Source organism: Opisthocomus hoazin, chromosome 1, assembly GCF_030867145.1.
Source record: "Opisthocomus hoazin isolate bOpiHoa1 chromosome 1, bOpiHoa1.hap1, whole genome shotgun sequence".
Lineage (NCBI taxonomy): Eukaryota > Metazoa > Chordata > Aves > Opisthocomiformes > Opisthocomidae > Opisthocomus > Opisthocomus hoazin.
In genome coordinates, this window is record NC_134414.1 from 91,775,499 (window position 1) to 91,793,719 (window position 18,221).

At 39.1% G+C, this 18,221-nt stretch overlaps 1 protein-coding gene across 4 annotated transcripts in view; it reads right to left on the bottom strand.

Annotated features, from left to right (window-relative positions):
• SH3KBP1 (SH3 domain containing kinase binding protein 1) overlaps positions 1–18,221 on the bottom strand; it is a 240,223-nt gene that overhangs the window by 107,455 nt on the left and 114,547 nt on the right. For 2 of the 4 annotated variants that reach the window (XM_075429147.1, XM_075429163.1), the window contains 2 exons: positions 8,426–8,549; positions 1,927–2,001 (listed from right to left, as the gene is read on the bottom strand). In XM_075429147.1, coding sequence (XP_075285262.1) covers positions 1,927–2,001; positions 8,426–8,549 — 199 coding nt within the window. Of the gene's footprint in view, positions 1–1,926; positions 2,002–7,845; positions 7,964–8,425; positions 8,550–18,221 lie in introns of those variants that run through there. The other 2 variants (XM_075429170.1, XM_075429157.1) reach the window with 2 other exon arrangements.

Here is an 18,221-nt window from a genome sequence, read left to right on the forward strand (position 1 = left end):
AGCAAAATACCTCTGCAGCATGAACAAACATGCAATCAAATGCCAAGGGAGGTAGTATTAAACAAGACATCTTTGGTCAGCTTGAAAAGCAAAGTGTAGATAGGTGTTTGCCCAGAGTAACGTGAGACAATCTACTGTAGGTTAAGCTGTCTTCTTGCAGCTGGTTATCAAGCTTACCTGTAGATACCCATCCAACCCTGCACTCTGTGAAATCAGTTCGATGAAATCTATTTTCTGTGACATGGCACAACCATGGGTCAGTATTATTAACAAGGAGAATGAAATGCAGAGCTCTAGCACAACTGGAAAGGTGACTGAAGTCTTCCTGACTTCACTTAGGCTCACTCTAAATGACTCAAGTAAAGAGGAAGGGCCATTTGACACTTAATGAAAAATGGGTTGAGCATGGAGAGCAGGTTTCTGGAAAACTCTGAAAAGCAATGTTAGGGCAACACTGCGCAGAAAGATTAATGTTGTGCTCCAAAAGCAGACCTTGGATTTTGAAGCCAGATCTTAAAGCCAGAAGTCAAGCATACTGAAGATTTACTTTGTAAATCCTTATTATGCTCATCAGATAGGTGGATTCAAGTACATGATGGTCTAAAAACTCTACAAGAAGCATGAAATTTGTGCATAAGCAGTCATGAAGACTATAAGATGAGAAGCAGCAGAAAAATGTGAAGACCACAGCCACATGGTCTGCTTCAGCCGGAGCAAGAGCTTCGTTGGAAGCTTGAGAAAAGCAGCCAAAAAGAGATGACTTCTGGTAGACAGGGAGATAATTCTCAATGACGTGATGCTGTGAAAATACTCAGAGCTGCACACATCCACAAAGATTTTTGTTTAAAAAAAGATCAGTTTTTGTTTAAAAAAAGCAGGTGTTAAGTGCATGTTATCACAATAAAAGACTACCACTTCAACTCTTTATCCTTTGCTGCAAACATGCATAAGACAGAGGTAGGAGAGCAAACACCTCCACCCAGAAAGGAGCAAGCAGGGCAGCACAGATCTTCGGAACAGAAAGCTGTCTGGGATGAAAGCAGATGCCAAAGTTAGCACAACATCCTGTTCACCAGAGGACAGGACCGAACACTTTGTACTTAGTCCCACTGAATGTGACTCAGTAGGATCTCTTTCTGCTAGATTTCTCAAAGAGGAAGCAGGTGGAAGAACAGATTTCTGCTTCCTTTGCTTCCTCTGTCTTGCATCTGATATCACCATCCTCTCTTCTTCTGTATTAACAGGGTAGAAAAAGCATACGAAAAGCAACATGTTCCCTGCTTCCAAAATGCAGAAGGCAAAAACCTGAACATGAAATGAAAGTAGCTTTCTATCTTTTACCTTCCTTGACAGAAAAAACGTATCAACCAAAATGCTGTGAGTAACAGCTCTCACAGACAGAATGCCAAATCAATAGCATGCATTAAACAAACATAACAAAACAAACCACAAACCCCAAACGAACCAAACCCCACAAGGTTGTTTAAGAAAAGCAAAGCATATTTTATGAATTCAGCAATCACAATGGGAACTTTACTTTTAGAGCAGATGGACTTTTAAGTCAAAGACTTGTAGTTATTATCAATAGTCTTCATGTCTCAGGTGGCAAAAATGATGGGACTAAATGGTCTTAATTTCAATCCATAGCTGAGACCCAAACATCCAATGTAATTCACAATTTATTGTGGGCTTACACACAGACATTATATGGACACATAACATACACATGCACAGAAGAAACAAGTGCATTCTCATTGCATTAAGGCTAGGCAGTTCATCAGCAGCAAACTGACTTTAGCTTACAGACCAATATATGCATGTAGAGTAGCCATAAGTGAGTAGCAGTGGCATATTTCACAAGTGTAGATAAATCAAACAAGTACTGAGGACTAAAGCTGTTGCTTGTTGATTTTGAAACACACTCACTGTTATAGCGTCTGTAGCTGTCAATCTTTGCCGGTGCCACTCTGTACAGAATTGTCCCTTCAAAGGCAGATTTTCCTGACAGCAGGCAAGAGAAGGAAAGAGGAAAAAAAAGAGAAGGGGCAGGGTGGGGGTGAAGAGATCGAATGATGGTAAAAAGAAAGGAGAGGAAGAGGTTTTAATCTGTATTTTCAGTCACTAACATTTTTAAAGCCTCATTAGCAAAACAACGAGAATATGAACAAAAGTATCTGATTGTACATGAAGTTAAAATATTCTTACTGCATGTATGTCAGATAAAAGAATCTCATGATTTTGCTAAAGGTGTTCTTTACAATGTCCAACAGAATGCGTTTTTTCTCAGGTTTTGTCTGTTGTCCATCAAGTTGTAAGACTTGTAATTGAAATTATTTGTCTGTCTTAGCCTCCACACGGAGTGCAAAGGAAGCCTGAAAAAAATTATTACTGCAATGATGTACTCACAGTGGCTCAACAGTCCTGATGCAGATGTAGTGCACTCGAACAAGCACAGCTGACATCCAAACAGGGCACTGAAATACATTTCTTTAATATACCAGGATCCTGTGAGCATCAGAAGTACTGCATCTTTCCAAGCCGACTTATTAGAAATGTTTGGAGATGGGAACTGGTCTTTAACAATGGCTAGTTAAAGGGATAGGACACTAAAACCTGAATAAATCAGTTTTTCAGCCAATAGCTTCATCGGGTGTTTTGACTCAGCATACATTAACAAAACCATAATACTAAAATTAAAAAAAGAAAACAACAAAGCAATAAAAAACCCCAAACAATACTACTTCCCATATTAGATCTTTAAGATAACATTTTTTATTAACAAACGCCTTAATTTCTTGGGTTTTGTTTTCTTTGACAGCAAGATTACTTACACTCTGACATTTGCAATATGAAATTTAAGTGAAGGTAAAGGCATGATCAGCTGAGGTGTTTTGTGTGTTGTTTTTTTTTTAAAAAAAAAACCAAAGTACCCAGGCAAGCCCAAGAATATATCAACATCAGCTTGTTGCCAAGCCCACATAGGTATACTGTCATAAAAATTAACGTCTTCTGTAAAATTTCATAGCAAATACCCAGGACATGCGAATTGTCCCAACACAGCATCACATCTATTTTGGTACCAAAAATGTTTATGTTTTTTCCCTTGCATATCATTCTGCTGGACCTTCAAAAAATAAAAAGCTATACTTATTTAGCTACTGTAAAAAGCTGTTTGTTTTGTTCTTGTAGTTTAATTAACAGCAAAAGCTTTTTCTTGCCTTATTTTTACATAATGAGGAAGCAAAAATGCCACAAATCCATCCTTCCACGTTGTTTTTACAAAATACCATTAGAAGAAGGCTATTAAAACAGTCAAACGACAATTAAGAAATTGCTAAGAGAAAGTTGCATTAAGCTTCACGACACTGAGGAGAACCAGAGAGACAGGAATGGACATCTCAAGTTTTAAGAACTCAAAATACAGGAGGTTGCCTGACTGATCCATCAGCTGATGAGTCTATCATCGGTTCTAGCTCCAGCAGTCATGACTTCTCAGGGGCCATCACTAACAGATTCTAAAAATAGTTGATACATACCATGAGGCCTAGCAATTCTTGAACAGACACATACAAAAGACAGCAAGATATAAAAGGCCACCTTTAAATGTCGTCACGACATTGCCATGAACATACTAAAATGCTTCTGAAATGATCTCCTTAATATTAAGTTGTGATTCTCTCAGGATTCATTTGACTACATGACAACTTTTTGCTTCTTGACAGGCTGTAATGACAAGACTGGTATTGAAAATATTCTTAAAATTAACAGTAGATAGCTGAGAAACCTAGAAAATAATCTTATAATTAATGTATCCATTTAATACAGTAATAAAACTATAGTGCACACTTCCTGTTCATGCTGTAACATTCCCTCAAAGAAAAACAATGTTTTAATTTAAGAGGATGCTTTAAAGAACAAGGAACTGTTGTTTACTCTGAGAGTACCTACTCATGTCCCTGCTTGCACTCTGAAATGTGCCTTTGAAGACAAAAAATATGGCAGTCACCTTACATCTGGGACAAATTCTTTAAAAACAAATCAACCAACCAACCTCCAAACTCATAACCTTTCGATCTTGTGACATTCTTTATTGGGGTTGTGTGGCAAGGTTTTGGAAGCAGGGTGGCTACAGGGGTGGCTTCTGTGAGAAGCTGCCAGAACCTTCCCTCATGTCTAACAGAGCCAGTGCCAGCCAGCTCCATGACAGACCCACCACTGGCCAAGGCCAAGCCCATCAGCGACAGTGGTAGCACCTCTGGGATAACATAGTTAAGAAGGGGAAAAAAACTGCTGCACAAGAGCAGATGGGAGAGAGGAGTGAGGGTATGTGAGAGAAACAGCTCTGCAGTCACCAAGGTCAGTGAAGAAGGAGGGGGTAGGAGGTGCTCCAGGCGCCGGAGCAAAGGTTCCCCTGCAGCCCATAGAGAAGACCATGGTGAGGCAGGCTGTGCCCCTGCAGCCCATGGAGGTCCACAGTGGAGCAGATATCCACCTGCAGCCCGTGCAGGACCCCACGCAGGAGCAGGTGGATGCCTGAAGAAGGTCGTGACCCCATGGGAGTCCCAAATTGGAGCGGTCTGTTCCTGAAGGACTGCACCCCGTGAGCAGGACTCAGTTGGAGCAGTTCATGGAGGACTGTCTCCCGTGGGAGGGACCCCACGCTGGAGCAGGGGAAGAGTGTGAGGAGTCCTCCCCCTGAGGAGGAAGGAGCAGCAGAGACAACGCATGATGAACTGAGCATAACCCCCATTCCCTGTCCCCCTGTGCTGCTTGAGGGGAGGATATAGAGAAACTGGAAGTGAAGTTGAGCCTGGGAAGAAGGGAGGGGTGGGGGGAAGGTGTTATTAAGGTTTTCTTTTCTCACTACCCTACTCTGATTTGATTGGCAATAAATTAATTTCATTTTCCCCAAGCTGAGTCTGTTTTGCCCATGACAGTAACTGCTGAGTGACCTCCCCCTGCCCTTATCTTGACCCATGATCCTTTTGTTGTATTTTCTCTCCCCTGTCCAGCTGAGGAGTGGAGTGATAGAGCGGCTTTCGGGGCCACCTGGGGTCCAGCCAGGGCCAACCCACCACATGCTCTCACTTTCCAATCTGCTGAGCACCCACCATCTAAGGGGAAGCATACGCTTCCAACCCTTCCCATTAAGGGGCAAGCAAATCCCACTATCAGTGTTTAGAAATATTTAGGCACTTCCTAAACAAGCCCCAGCCATTTTCAAAAAAGGGGCTTTTTGCTCTGAGGAAACTTTTGAGTTACTCTATGACAGAGTGTGAAAAGAAACCAAGATAATTCCTTCTGGCCATTTACTCTGATCCACCATAAAATCTACATGGACACAACAAACCAATAAATTCAGACAGCATCTTTCTGCCCCATTGGGCCTCTGTAGGTTATAACAGAAGGACACAAAAATACACATTTTAATTAATCTTATTCCTAAAAAGCAAAATTATACCATTTTTATCTTCTGTATTTCTTCCACTCTGATTTCACAAGAAATTATATTTGCTCTTCCAAAAAGGCTCTCTTTAGAGACAATCAGTAAAATGTGATTAGAAGATCCATTTTAACTTATTTGAACCAAAGCATTAAATTTAACTATTAACTAAAAAAATACTCCTGTGTTTGCACACTGCCCCTTCTCCAAAGATCCCATGCTACTTTCCCAAGTCTCACAGTAAACCTGCCAAGTATACATTATCCATTTTACAAGCTGGGCTGAAGAGTTCAAGGTTGCTGCTCAAGATTACAGAGCCATACCCCAAGCCTTTCTAGGCCTCTCTAGAAGCTGTGTAGAACCTTAGTGACTTCCCAAGGTTCTAGTTCAATATGCAGGTACAGACCCTTGCTCCTGAGCGCTAACTTAATAATCTAGAATTTATATTCAAGGTTTCTGCCTCACTAAGTCCTGTGATAGACATATTCAAACAATGTCTCCAGAGAAACAAAAAGGAGTTATTGCAGATTTGAAGTGCTGTCATGCATCGTCATCCACAGAGGAAGGAGTTGATCTAGAGGCATGAATGTACACCTTTTTGAGATGTTACCCAGAGCATTTCAACAGTAATGCTAGCCCAATGCCCAAATCTTCCAGAGTTTACTTGTTCAGTTCTTATTTTGCTTTGTTTTAAGACTAAGCACAGATACTTGAAATAAGATTACCATTTCTAGTCAGTTGCATAAACTTGCTGAAATTTTTGCAATCTCATTATGCAGATTTTCAAATCCAGACAGTCCGTGTGCCTGAATACAGTCTCATAAAGCACCATGTATTAGAGAGCAACACCTGCAACGATTATGTAAACCACATAGAAAGAACTGAGCTGATGCATATTTCCCATAAGTCTGCTAGGGGAATGCTGTTCTTAAATTGATAGCTTTAATAAAAATAAATGAAAAAGCATTAAAAGTCTCACAAGAATCTCAACATTCCTTGAATCCCCGTCTCTCTCTGAGGAGCTTGGCAGTGTTCTTTTTTGTAAGTATTTTTCTATTTAGAAAATAGCTCTATTTAGAAAATAGATAATGTGTTATTACACATCATCTCAGCTAGCCACAAAGCACCTCCAAAGAGCTCAATTACATACAAGAAAGAAGAAAGCTCATCTCTCAGCTAGAGTTATCTTCAATTTAGTCAAAGAGACAAAAATGGTATCTGTGTTACAAATATCTTCTCAATACAAGTATCACGGGTTTTAGGTTCCACTGACAGTCAGAACCAGCACACAAAACTGAGTTTGAGCCAAGCATGTGTCATTATGGACATCGATGAAATAAGCTAATGCCTTGTGGCTGCTTTTACAGACTCCAATGCATGCTTTTGTTAAAAAACATTTTTTGGGATGCGCATTATAAGCTGAACATTACCAAATTACCTGGGTAAGGAATATTCCATTCATTCATAGAGATAAAATTGGGGTACTCCATCCTGAGCAGTATCACTTACCTTTTTAATTTATAGAGTACCAAACACTACAGAATCCAGAACTGAAACTACATCTACACAATTATTTCTTCCAAGACTCACTGTGTTTATAACGAACAAAATTAATGATAGCATATACAGGTTATAGAAAGCAGTTTGCAGTTTCACTGAAGTGTGCAACATCAGTTAATGCCCTTCCGCCCTTCCATCACGCTAAACACTAAAGTTGTTAATTTCCTTAAAAACATTTTCATTGCAGTCTGAAGGAACATTACCTATAAATATCTTTAGCAGCACTGACCTCAAGACTAGGTCACTGGTGCCCCTACACAGGAATAGGTACTCTATTATAAAAAACATACGAAAAATTTTCATCATTGCAAAGGTCAGGTTTTTTAGGATCTTACTGCTGTGGGATGAAATAAAGATGAAAAATTTGCCTTAAATGGAAAAAAAAAGAGAGAAAAAAGAAATTAAGTATTGTAACTTTCTACCTCTTACAGACAGACTGAGCTATCAAGGCTTTGATAAATTTCAGCTGAAATAAGCTTACAAAGATCTTGGGAGTCCTTTCACTTCTGCTTGTTCAGACATCTCAGAAGAATGCTACATAGCAATGAGTATCTGCAGTGCTGAAAATAGGAAGACCTTGGCAGGTATTGTGGAATTAGCCTGAAATATGTAAATACAACTGCCTTTTTTCCTTTTCACTAAAGATTCAGGACTGATCACTGAATTAGGAAGTAACAAGAATATCTGTTTGAAAAACAGAAAAAACATGAAGACCACCAAGTATCCATTTCATGTAACAGCATACTTTTGGTTCAGGTTATTCTTCAAGGCAAGTTATAAATAGGACAACCCACTACCATGCTTATACTATTGCAAACTTAGTTACCAAACATGCTTTTCACCTGCAGCAGTACTGGCCCACTGTAAGTGAGAGAACAAAGTCCATGTCCCAGTTCTGGCTTTTTTCCCTTTGGCTGCTGGGGCAGTGGGTGACGGAGGTGATAGTAACATGCACAGCACCTGGAGGGAAAAAGTGCCGCATGTCCCACACCAATAATTATGAATTCTTAAATCTACTGGAGTCATTATAGAAGGCATGGCACTTTAATCCCTCATTTAAATAAACACAGCCATTTTGTAGATGTTTGGTTACTTTGCTCAGTTTCCACATCTAAAGACAAAAAAAAAATTTAATTCATTTTGAAATACAAAGCCAAGAATCATCATTGCCTTCTGTGTTCTTGGTCTGCTGCAGCTCGGCAAATTTTAACACAGCTCAGGGAGCATTGCCAATATTACAACTCAGGTAGCATTCCAAGTACACACTTATAATCATCATCTGACCCTTTCACAGCATACATTAAGAATATGACATTCAAAAACACTTCCTAGCAAGAGATACGAATGCATTACCCTATCAAAGTGTTAGGGGATAAAGATACAGACATACGTACAGAACATCAATAATATTTTTTTCCTTACTTGGCTTTACTTGCTCTTCCTGTGCTATTCCAGCATCATCAGAATCAGACAATTCCTTTATGAAGTTGGAAGGAAACATGCCAGTCTTTCCATTGAGTATACCTTCCCACCAGCCCTCTTCCACCTGCACCAAGACAAAAAAAAAAGGGGGCGGGGGCTTAACATAAGCAACACTTTACAGAGTGATATTATACACACAATTTTCAATAACAATGACAGTAATGATTTTGAGTAGTTTGTATTAATTTCAGGTACAAAGAACATATGACATAGGCACACTTTCTCTTTTTTTTTTAAATGTAAAACCAAAAATGATGCATGTACCCATCTGTAAATGTCAGCAGTGCTGACAGCAGTCAAAAGCATGGATGAACATTAAATAAAAGGATAAAAGAACAACTGGAGAGCACACGGTGTCTCCGTTTTTACAGATATCAGTTCAACCACTTGTGATTTACAGATTATAAGAGTTAAATTCCCTAAGTAGTCAACAGCGAAAGAGAAATGCCTGCAAAAGGCTATTCAGAGGATCTAAACTAGGTATCTTAACCTAAATCATGTGAATACTCCTGCCTTCCCCATCAAAATCAGAAAATATGTGTTTTAAAAATCAAGAACGTTGCTATTTCATTGTGTTAATGTAAGAAATCTACTGAGGACAAAGAAGAGAACTAATGTGTATTTGACTCTAGATTTACAAAGAACTACTGAAATACATAATAATGATACGGTCAGAAGGAGGGGAGACACTTCCTAGCCCAATCCCAAGAGAAAACACCACTTAAAAATTACAAACTCCCTCCTGTATAACCCATTCAGGATTGAACGGCAGTGTCAGGCAGCGAAAAGACAGCCTCTAGAAACCAGATGCCTCTAGGTTATAACAGGACACCAAGAAATGGCTTATTATATGCATCAGCTAAACACATCCTTGACAGATAAATATTTTTCATCTGGCAGATGCTGTCCATTCACCAACAAAATGACAGGGGAGGACAGTGTCAGTTTGTGACATATCAGTCTCCAACAACATTTGGCCCATCTCTTTCCTGTCCCCCAACAAAAATCATGAAAATAGAAAGTCAACTTTAGAAGTTGAGGGTGTTCACATCTATTGTTAAAAAAACAACCCCTCATCTTATAATTGTGCTAGTTACTTACTATAGAAAAAAAGTCTGGTTTATATCACTTATCCGTGAAAATCTCAAGTTCTTAGAAAACAAATCTCTTGATAATACAAGCAAATACCCCCTCAAACTACAGAGGAATTAATTATTTTCAGCTTAGCTACATGTAAAATTTTACTACAAAGCAAATTGTTGTTACTTCAGCAGTGTTTCTGTGCTTTCTCTCCACCTCTCTCCATCTTCATCCTTTTTAGCATGTTTCTTTTCCTCCCGAGTTTAATTTGAGAGCAGTTCAGACCAGCACATCTACTTTTATTTAATTTCAGTACCTGTCCATGACAGAACTTCATCCCCCTGTCCCCATATTAGTGAGGCTAAGCACAACTCTGGGGATAATGGCTACTGTCTTGCTGCTACTTCAGAGGACAGCATGCATACAAATCACTCAAACACTTCAATGGGGTAGAGGTTTTTCGCATGATAGTATCAATGTCTCTAAAAGGTAATATTTGCTTTTCTTCTCTCCAGACAAATTAAAAACCATATGGAAAACTGACACTGCATGACACACAACACTTAGTAGACTCTACAAATTATATCTCTAAATACCTATATATGATCTATCGTTACACAGAAAATACACAACATGGGCAAGACTCTTAGAGCTATAAAATATTTCAGTTTTCCTAATGCACTATTCCTAGATGGCTCTATTGACTACAGCTAAACATTAAACCATAACTGCATTAGCTGATTGACCAGAAGATTAATCGCAGGGGAATTACACAGTGCCCAAGATCAATGCTGTGCAAGATGCTGAGATGACTTGACAGAAATAAGGTGACCAATCTCACTCAGTTCTACCTTTCCCTCAAGTAATTTTCTCCTGTTTACTTCCTCCAGGGTAACACTTCACAGTTTTCTTACAAGTTGACATTAACACTCTTTATGTAGCATGTTTATGTATCTCTAAGTACGTGTATAGAAATACACACATATGAAGATCTTTAGACAGGTAAGTCTAAATTGGATGTGAATATAGTCACAGCATTTATTAGCTTATTGTAAGTTTTCTAGCTGATACAAGAATGAATTATCTGAAAATACCATTACAAATTCAGAAAAATCTAATTCAAACCCCTGAATTTTTCCCACAAGAAAATGCAGAATCATGTTAGCAAGACATCAGAGGTTCAGATCAAACTGGGCCTCCCAAAGATTTATCAGGAAATTTTCATGAACAGCATCAAAAGCTTTAAGTATTTTTAAACACTATACCTACACACTACATACTTTTACAAGCCTCAAAACATACCAGCTAGAGATTAATCCATACAATAAAGAAGGCACTAAAATACCCCAAAGACTGAGTTATCCCAAATTGGGGCAATCCATTGCCACAGAATCACAGAATCACAGAATCACAGAATAGTAGGGGTTGGAAGGGACCTCTGTGGGTCATCTAGTCCAACCCCCCTGCCGAAGCAGGGTCACCTACAGTAGGCTGCACAGGACCTTGTCCAGGCGGGTCTTGAATATCTCCAGAGAAGGAGACTCCACAACCTCCCTGGGCAGCCTGTTCCAGTGCTCCGTCACCCTCAGAGAGAAGAAGTTCTTCCTCATGTTCAGACGGAACTTCCTGTGCCTCAGTTTGTGCCCATTACCCCTTGTCCTGTCACTGGGCACCACTGAAAAGAGCTTGGCCCCATCCTCCTGACACCCACCCTTCAGATATTTGTAGGCATTTATAAGGTCCCCTCGCAGCCTTCTCTTCTTCAGGCTGAACAAGCCCAGTTCCCTCAACCTCTCCTCGTAGTGGAGATGCTCCAGTCCCCTCACCATCCTTGTAGCCCTGTATGCCATATGGTTTGAAATAATTCCCAGCCAATAAAACCTTACAAATGAAAATCCATTATTCATGGCGGTAATCCATCTGGAGATATAAGCGCTCAATAAAATTTGTTACTATACTATTACAACAAAGTGTTTTCACGATTTGTATATCTAGGTCCTGATTTATGCCCAACACTCATGTGCTGAAGCAAACAATCTAAAAAAAGGAGGATTTCATTCAGTACTCTGTGTCCCTATGCCAGAAAAGAAACTCTACTATTCATAGTATCATACACACCAAACACAAGCTCAGCCTGAATAGGAAAGTTTTGTTTCTAGGTTAGTAAAAGAATCTCTCCAATCTGCAAAATTTAAGTAGCTACAGCTAGAGGTATTTTCAAGACGTGTTTTCAACGTGTTATTACTTCTGTTCACTGCCTTTCGGAAGACATGGCATGTTCTCATCTTGCCAAGCCCTTAGGCTGTCAATACTGGTGTCACACCACTTTTGAAGAGCAACAACATACAGGAAAGTGACTGAAGATGCTTCGTTACCCCACTTTGTATATTTAGGTAGGTAACAACCCATGCACCCAACTGCAACTCAGTCAATGCTTGCATGGGGCAGGGACAGATGCAACAGCAGACAACTACACACAGTCCAACGCCTGAGTGTGACAGAATGAGATATGAACTACAGTATCACCAGAGAACGGTCCATCTTCTCTAGAGAAATGCATCCCATTAACAAGCCTTGCCTCTGGGATTTAAAGGGAAATTTAATCTACATAATAGTTATGCAACATTCAAATGTTCTTCCAATATCATTGGGGTTTGGGTTTTTTTTACATTTTCAGTGAAGAAAAAATACTTGTATTATGTTTTTAATTGACTTAATCAATAGAGATTCGTTTGATGTAAGTGAGGTTTTTCGAGACCATAAACCAAATACAGATGAAAATAATTCATTATACTGTTTTACTTTGTTAGAAAGTATTTAATCAAATTGTGAGATCCTAGCACACAATAACAACTCAGATCAGAAAGACAGTAAGAAGTTGTAATAGTTAATTTTACTTACAAATAATAATATGAATAAAAAATAATAATGAAGTTTTCAAAATAAATACCATGGAAGTGGACAGACGGGAAAATAACACAGCGAATTATATGGATGAGACATTCAGACACACAAAGAAGTAGTTCTTAAAAGGTACACAGATGCCAGGACATTAAGCTGCTTAGAAATCACTGAAAAATTATTGAAATCAGCCTATTGCCATGTTTAAAGGACAAAAAAATAAAAATGAAAATAATATGACAGCACTTCAAGCCTTCAGGCAAACTTAGTAGTTCTATTTCAGACTGGGAACACAGTTTTATTCTGTAACTGTAAAGCACCCAAAGAAAACAAAACCACTTCAGTAGGTCACTAGGACTGCAAGATTAAGATATCCGTAAGTGAGGAAATGTTACTACTTATTTTCTTTAGGTTTTCTCTTCCTGGCCAATACAATCTGCAACATCGCCCTTTAAAGAAAGCAGTGTCAGAGGGAGCATCAGCCTGACCTGCAGTGCAACAAACCTTGCTCTTACCAGCCTAGAAGCACCTTCCCTTGAGCAAACTGGGTGGTCATCCCTGTCATGTCGGGACAGGATACCCGAAACAGAGCAGGAAATGCTGAGGCCAACTAACAGCAGTCGCTTGCCAGACTATCTAGGACTGCCACTGCTGCTTGCTTACACTTTGCCATATAATTAACAGGCTAAAGTTGTTAAATGATTAGAATATTCAGCTCTTTGGAATCACTGACCTAAAGTGTGTTTCCAGAAAACTCCTGCATCTGCCTGTTCCACAAGCTTTTGTACAAAGCTTTGTCTGTTAGACTGACAGACTACTTACAGTAAGGAAAGGTTTCAGGTGGAACAAAGTCTCCCTGGATCACAACAGAGTCCTTCTGGGCTGTTAAAACTGAAATGCAGTCCCAGGAATAAAAGCAATGCCAGAGGCATGCAACAGGAAGGAGAGAAGCCCAAGGTCAACAAATTTTTATTTTGCTTAGAGAAAACTAGAGCACAAAAAGCAAAGGAAAAAACCTCTCATTTTATAAATTCTGAAGGAAGATCTTAAGCTTTAATGACAAAAGCAATCCTACGTTGAAAGGAAATTAAAAACACAGATTCCCAAGAGGCAAGATAAACAAATCGCATTCACTGCCAATGGGAAAAGAAATTTTGGAAACAAGACCTTCATAGAAGATGGTGCCTACAGTGCCACTTGATGGCTTATTCTGGGAGTGCATTCAGAGAGACTCATAATCGGTGAGATGTCAACCAGTTCTTGGGCTTCTGCTACATCTGGAAGCTGTTTGATAACTCTGGTGCAGAAGAGAAGAATTAAAAACTGTACAAGTACTTTGTATTAGGGAACCTTTTCGGCTTCAGGGTTCTTTATTTTACAACTTCAAAATGTGCTTTGGGACTTTTTTTGTTTGTTTTTTTGTGGTTTGGGTTTTTGTTGGGGTTTTTTTTAACATCATCTTCTAAGTAAGAAGCTGAGGGACAGAGAAAGCAATCACATAGAACTGAAATGACCCTACAAATAGTCAGAGGTATTTGCATCCTTATTTCCACAAAAAAAAGCCTCCTACCACATGAACTAACCAAAAAAGCAGTAGTCATAGAAATCCTTGCGAACCACCTGTTGGAAGAGGAAAAACACCTTACCACAGGATTTCATGGAAAAATAACTTGAGGGATGTGGAACCCCAGCTGTTTTCTTGCAGTATTATACAGTTCTGTACTTGTGGCACAGACCATCCCCTTGCTGCTATTAAATATTCCCCTTTCAACTCTGTAGCTGTCAAAATATAAGTTACTGTAAGGAAAGTCCAGCCTAATCCTCAGTGTTTATCCTGTTCTTGGAAAGGGGTTGAACCACTTTATCGCATAACAAGAACAACAAAAAAACCCCTACCAACCTTGCCCAAAATAAGAAACAGATTTGTACAAATCCAGTTTGCATTTTCATAATTTCAAATGAGTTAGTTGTAGGATTTGATCAAGTAATATATGGCAATGTTAACAAAGTCAAGGAATAAGCTCAGTGATGTTACAGCATGTCTCAAGCAAAGACTTCGTTGTGAGCTTATGTGCACTACATATTGCCAAAAAGCTGACTTCTCAGCAGGATGAGGCCACAAGGTATATAGCAGCACGACAACAGACTAATCGCAAATGAAAGCAGGCTCAGAACTGTTGAACGACAAGCCAAATGTCCTTATTCGGATGCTACAGGTTAATTGTCTGGCATCCCGTGAAAGTCTAAGGGTGAAACATAATTAGAATTCAGATATCTGAATTTAATAAGACAATTAGTTACAGTTATATTCTGGGACAACTGTAATTAGAGTTATAGCTAATGAGCTAGGAAAATGACAAGCAAAAAGCTATCAATCACTTATTCAACATGAACATAAACAATGATGAAAATGCTTCTCTTGTTAGTTTCAAATGCACTTTTAATTTAAGTCTGTTATTTAAAGTCTCCTGGGTACCAGTGTCTGTGTAGTTATGGAAACCTCTAGTTTATCAACAAGCATTTTTATCTATTGTGATGAATGTTTGATCTTATTATAATTAATTTCTAACTATTTAGAACAAATAGGAGGGAACTGTGAGTTCTGAACATACATAGCCTCCAAGGATATCTATCTGGTCACAACCCTAGCATCTCAAAACTCACACTTGCTGTTGCTATTTCGTTCCACTGTACTGTGTTTTTAGCCCCAAACCACTTCTGCCGCAACAGGAATTTCCAGTAGTACCTACTACTCCCACTGACAAAAACCCTTTCAAAAAGTATCTTATCCAACCTGTTGGCAACAGGAAGAAGGATCTGGGGCAGCTTTAAATGCTGCTACACCTCAGGTGTTGGTTGTCACCCTGAAGCAGAGGTGGGAGAAGGGAAGACATCCTCGTCCTCAGCATGTCATCGTGTGATATTAGTGTAACCCATTTTCACGGAGGATTTAGGGAAACACACTTGGGCACTGATGGAGGCGGCTGAGGACAAGACTTGCATTCCCTTCTTCCAACTCTTTGCTCGAGGCAGTGACCTTAAAGGGGCTGAAGGAGGAGCAGAACTCATTTCTTTAAGGATGAAGCCAAATTAACACAGTACAATGGGAACCAGCTTTTCTTTGCAACAGGAAAAGTTCAATGAGTTGTCAGCCATAAGCAACATTTTAAACACCTTTTTTGCTAAATATCCGCATACAGATATATAGACAGTATTTTGATCTAAACAATATCTGTTTTAGTTTGCCCTAAGTCAGTCAGGAGTTAATTTATTTCCAACTAAACAGAAATCCACAGAGATTTTAAAATATTAATCTAAGTCAATTTAAAACAAATTAATTAAACTGATGCAACTTTCTTAGGAAGATACAACAAAATACTACCTGTGGGAATCTAAGACCCTCTACTCCTGAAGAATAAAAAGATGGGGTAAGAGAAAGGAGCAACTGGAAATGGAAAGTGAATGACCATTAATGTTCCAATTACCCACTGAACCACTGTAAATAACACTAAAGATGCTACCATCCAGTTTTTCATCCGGAGTAATGATAAACAAAATGGATATTTTGTAAGAAATGCCTCCAATTGTTGCCTATATGGGAGGAATTCTGCTGTTTAGGGTTTTTTTTTTTTACAATAACACAGCATGATTTTGGCCCTTGCAAAAAAAAAAAAATCTCCATTTTCACAACTGAGGAAGCCATATTTTTTAAATAATAAGCCCTCACATCAAACATTCATCATCTGAAATAAGAAGCATCATATAATTATATAAACACTGTGAATCCTGTTTCAGTGCAATGATTCTTTATGCAGCATTAACTACAAGCAGAAGGGTAAACAATGAAATCTGTACATGGGATGATGCAGCTTTCTACATCAAATAACGTTCCTGTTCCAAGATAAAATTTCTGCCCTACTTTTCCGAGGAATTAACAATACTATGATAAGGGCAGCAGAGGAAGTAGTAACAGCAAGTATTCAACATTAACTGCTTGGTATCAACCATTATGGAAAATACAAGTCACACAATAACACTTCCTGAGGTGCTGAGAATTTTTTCTCTGAATTCCTTTATTTTCCTTCTTCAACCATCTGATCTAGTTCTACCCAGAAGAGTCAGACAATGTCCTGGATCGAATGAGTGAACCAGATGATGCCTCAGGCAGAGCTTATGTATCAGTAACTGACAGAACAGGGCATTTTGTAAGGTCAAAGTGGGCAAAGCCTCACTTGTGTCAGCTGTTCTTCTTCAGTGTTTACTTATGGCCAGCAGTTACAGAATCACAGAATGGTAGGGGTTGGAAGGGACCTCTGTGAGTCATCTAGTCCAACCCTCCTGCCCAAGCAGGGTCACCTACAGCAGGCTGCACAGGACCTTGTCCAGGCGGGTCTTGAATATCTCCAGAGAAGGAGACTCCACCACCTCCCTGGGCAGCCTGTTCCAGTGCTCCGTCACCCTCAGAGGGAAGAAGTTCTTCCTCATGTTCAGACGGAACTTCCTGTGCCTCAGTTTGTGCCCACTGCCCCTTGTCCTGTCACTGGGCACCACTGAAAAGAGCTTGGTCCCATCCTTCTGACACCCACCCTTCAGATATTTGTAAGTATATATTAGGTCCCCTCTCAGCCTTCTCTTCTTCAGGCTGAACAAGCCCAGTTCCCTCAGCCTCTCCTCGTAGGAGAGATGCTCCTGTTCAAGCCAGCCATGAGCAATCCTCCTCCACACTACAGCAAAACTAATTCCAGTATGACATTCTTTAGGACTGCCAATCAAAAAAGCAGCCCTAGACAATATATTTTCTTAAACCTTAGAATCAGCAACTTGTCAATGCTTTCTTCAACAGTAGCAATTCAAGGCACAATTATGAGTTTAAGACTATGAAGTCTGTAACTGGCAATGCAAGTGGGTTTCAAAAAACATGCCCTTAACTATAAGCACACACATGCAAGTACAGGAATGTTTCACTTTCATAGTTCTACATCTTTCAATTTTAATGCGAACATTTTTAGTCTCATTTCAATTTAAATAGATCAGTTATTTATAACTAAGTTGTTCAAATTTATAAGAAGACAAGAGATGCATTTCAGAAGAGAAGTCTAGCGTCTCATCTAAATTATTTAACCATACAATTCATTCCATAGAGTTAATTTGTTGGCTGGATACTAGGAATGGGTTTTATTCCATCACTTTACTCTTGAAAGACACAGACTAGAAGTCTTAAATAGGGCAACTGATGGAAGATTTTTGTGTGGCCATGTGAGGTCAAATATACTTCAAACTGTGCAATAAAAACAGCTCATGCTGCCACAAAACTCATTATAATATTGAGTTTACATTGTCTTCAAAATATGCTCTTAAACGTCTTACAGCCTTGACATCCCCCATTACAATTCTGCTCACACACAGAGTAAGGTTAGTTCAGTGACACATGATGTCTGATTCCAGGAAGAACGATGCACAGAGCTAGTGTGCACAGCTAGGTTAAAGGGAAACCAGTGATCACTAAGCTTCTTACATTCAGATATGAGAATTTAATCTCGTTAGAAAATGCTGGATGTCATGTAGACTGCAGTAGCATTTATATTCTTGTAGAATTGATTTCTTAAGTGAGATAAGCAGTAAAAAGAAAACTGATCATATACTCTTGACAAGAAATAAATATTGACTTAGTAGCTGCTAAGTCAACAGGAAAAAAATCCTGTAAATAAATGATACACACCTTTTATTGGCCGTTTGAGCAGACTAAGGTCTTAGA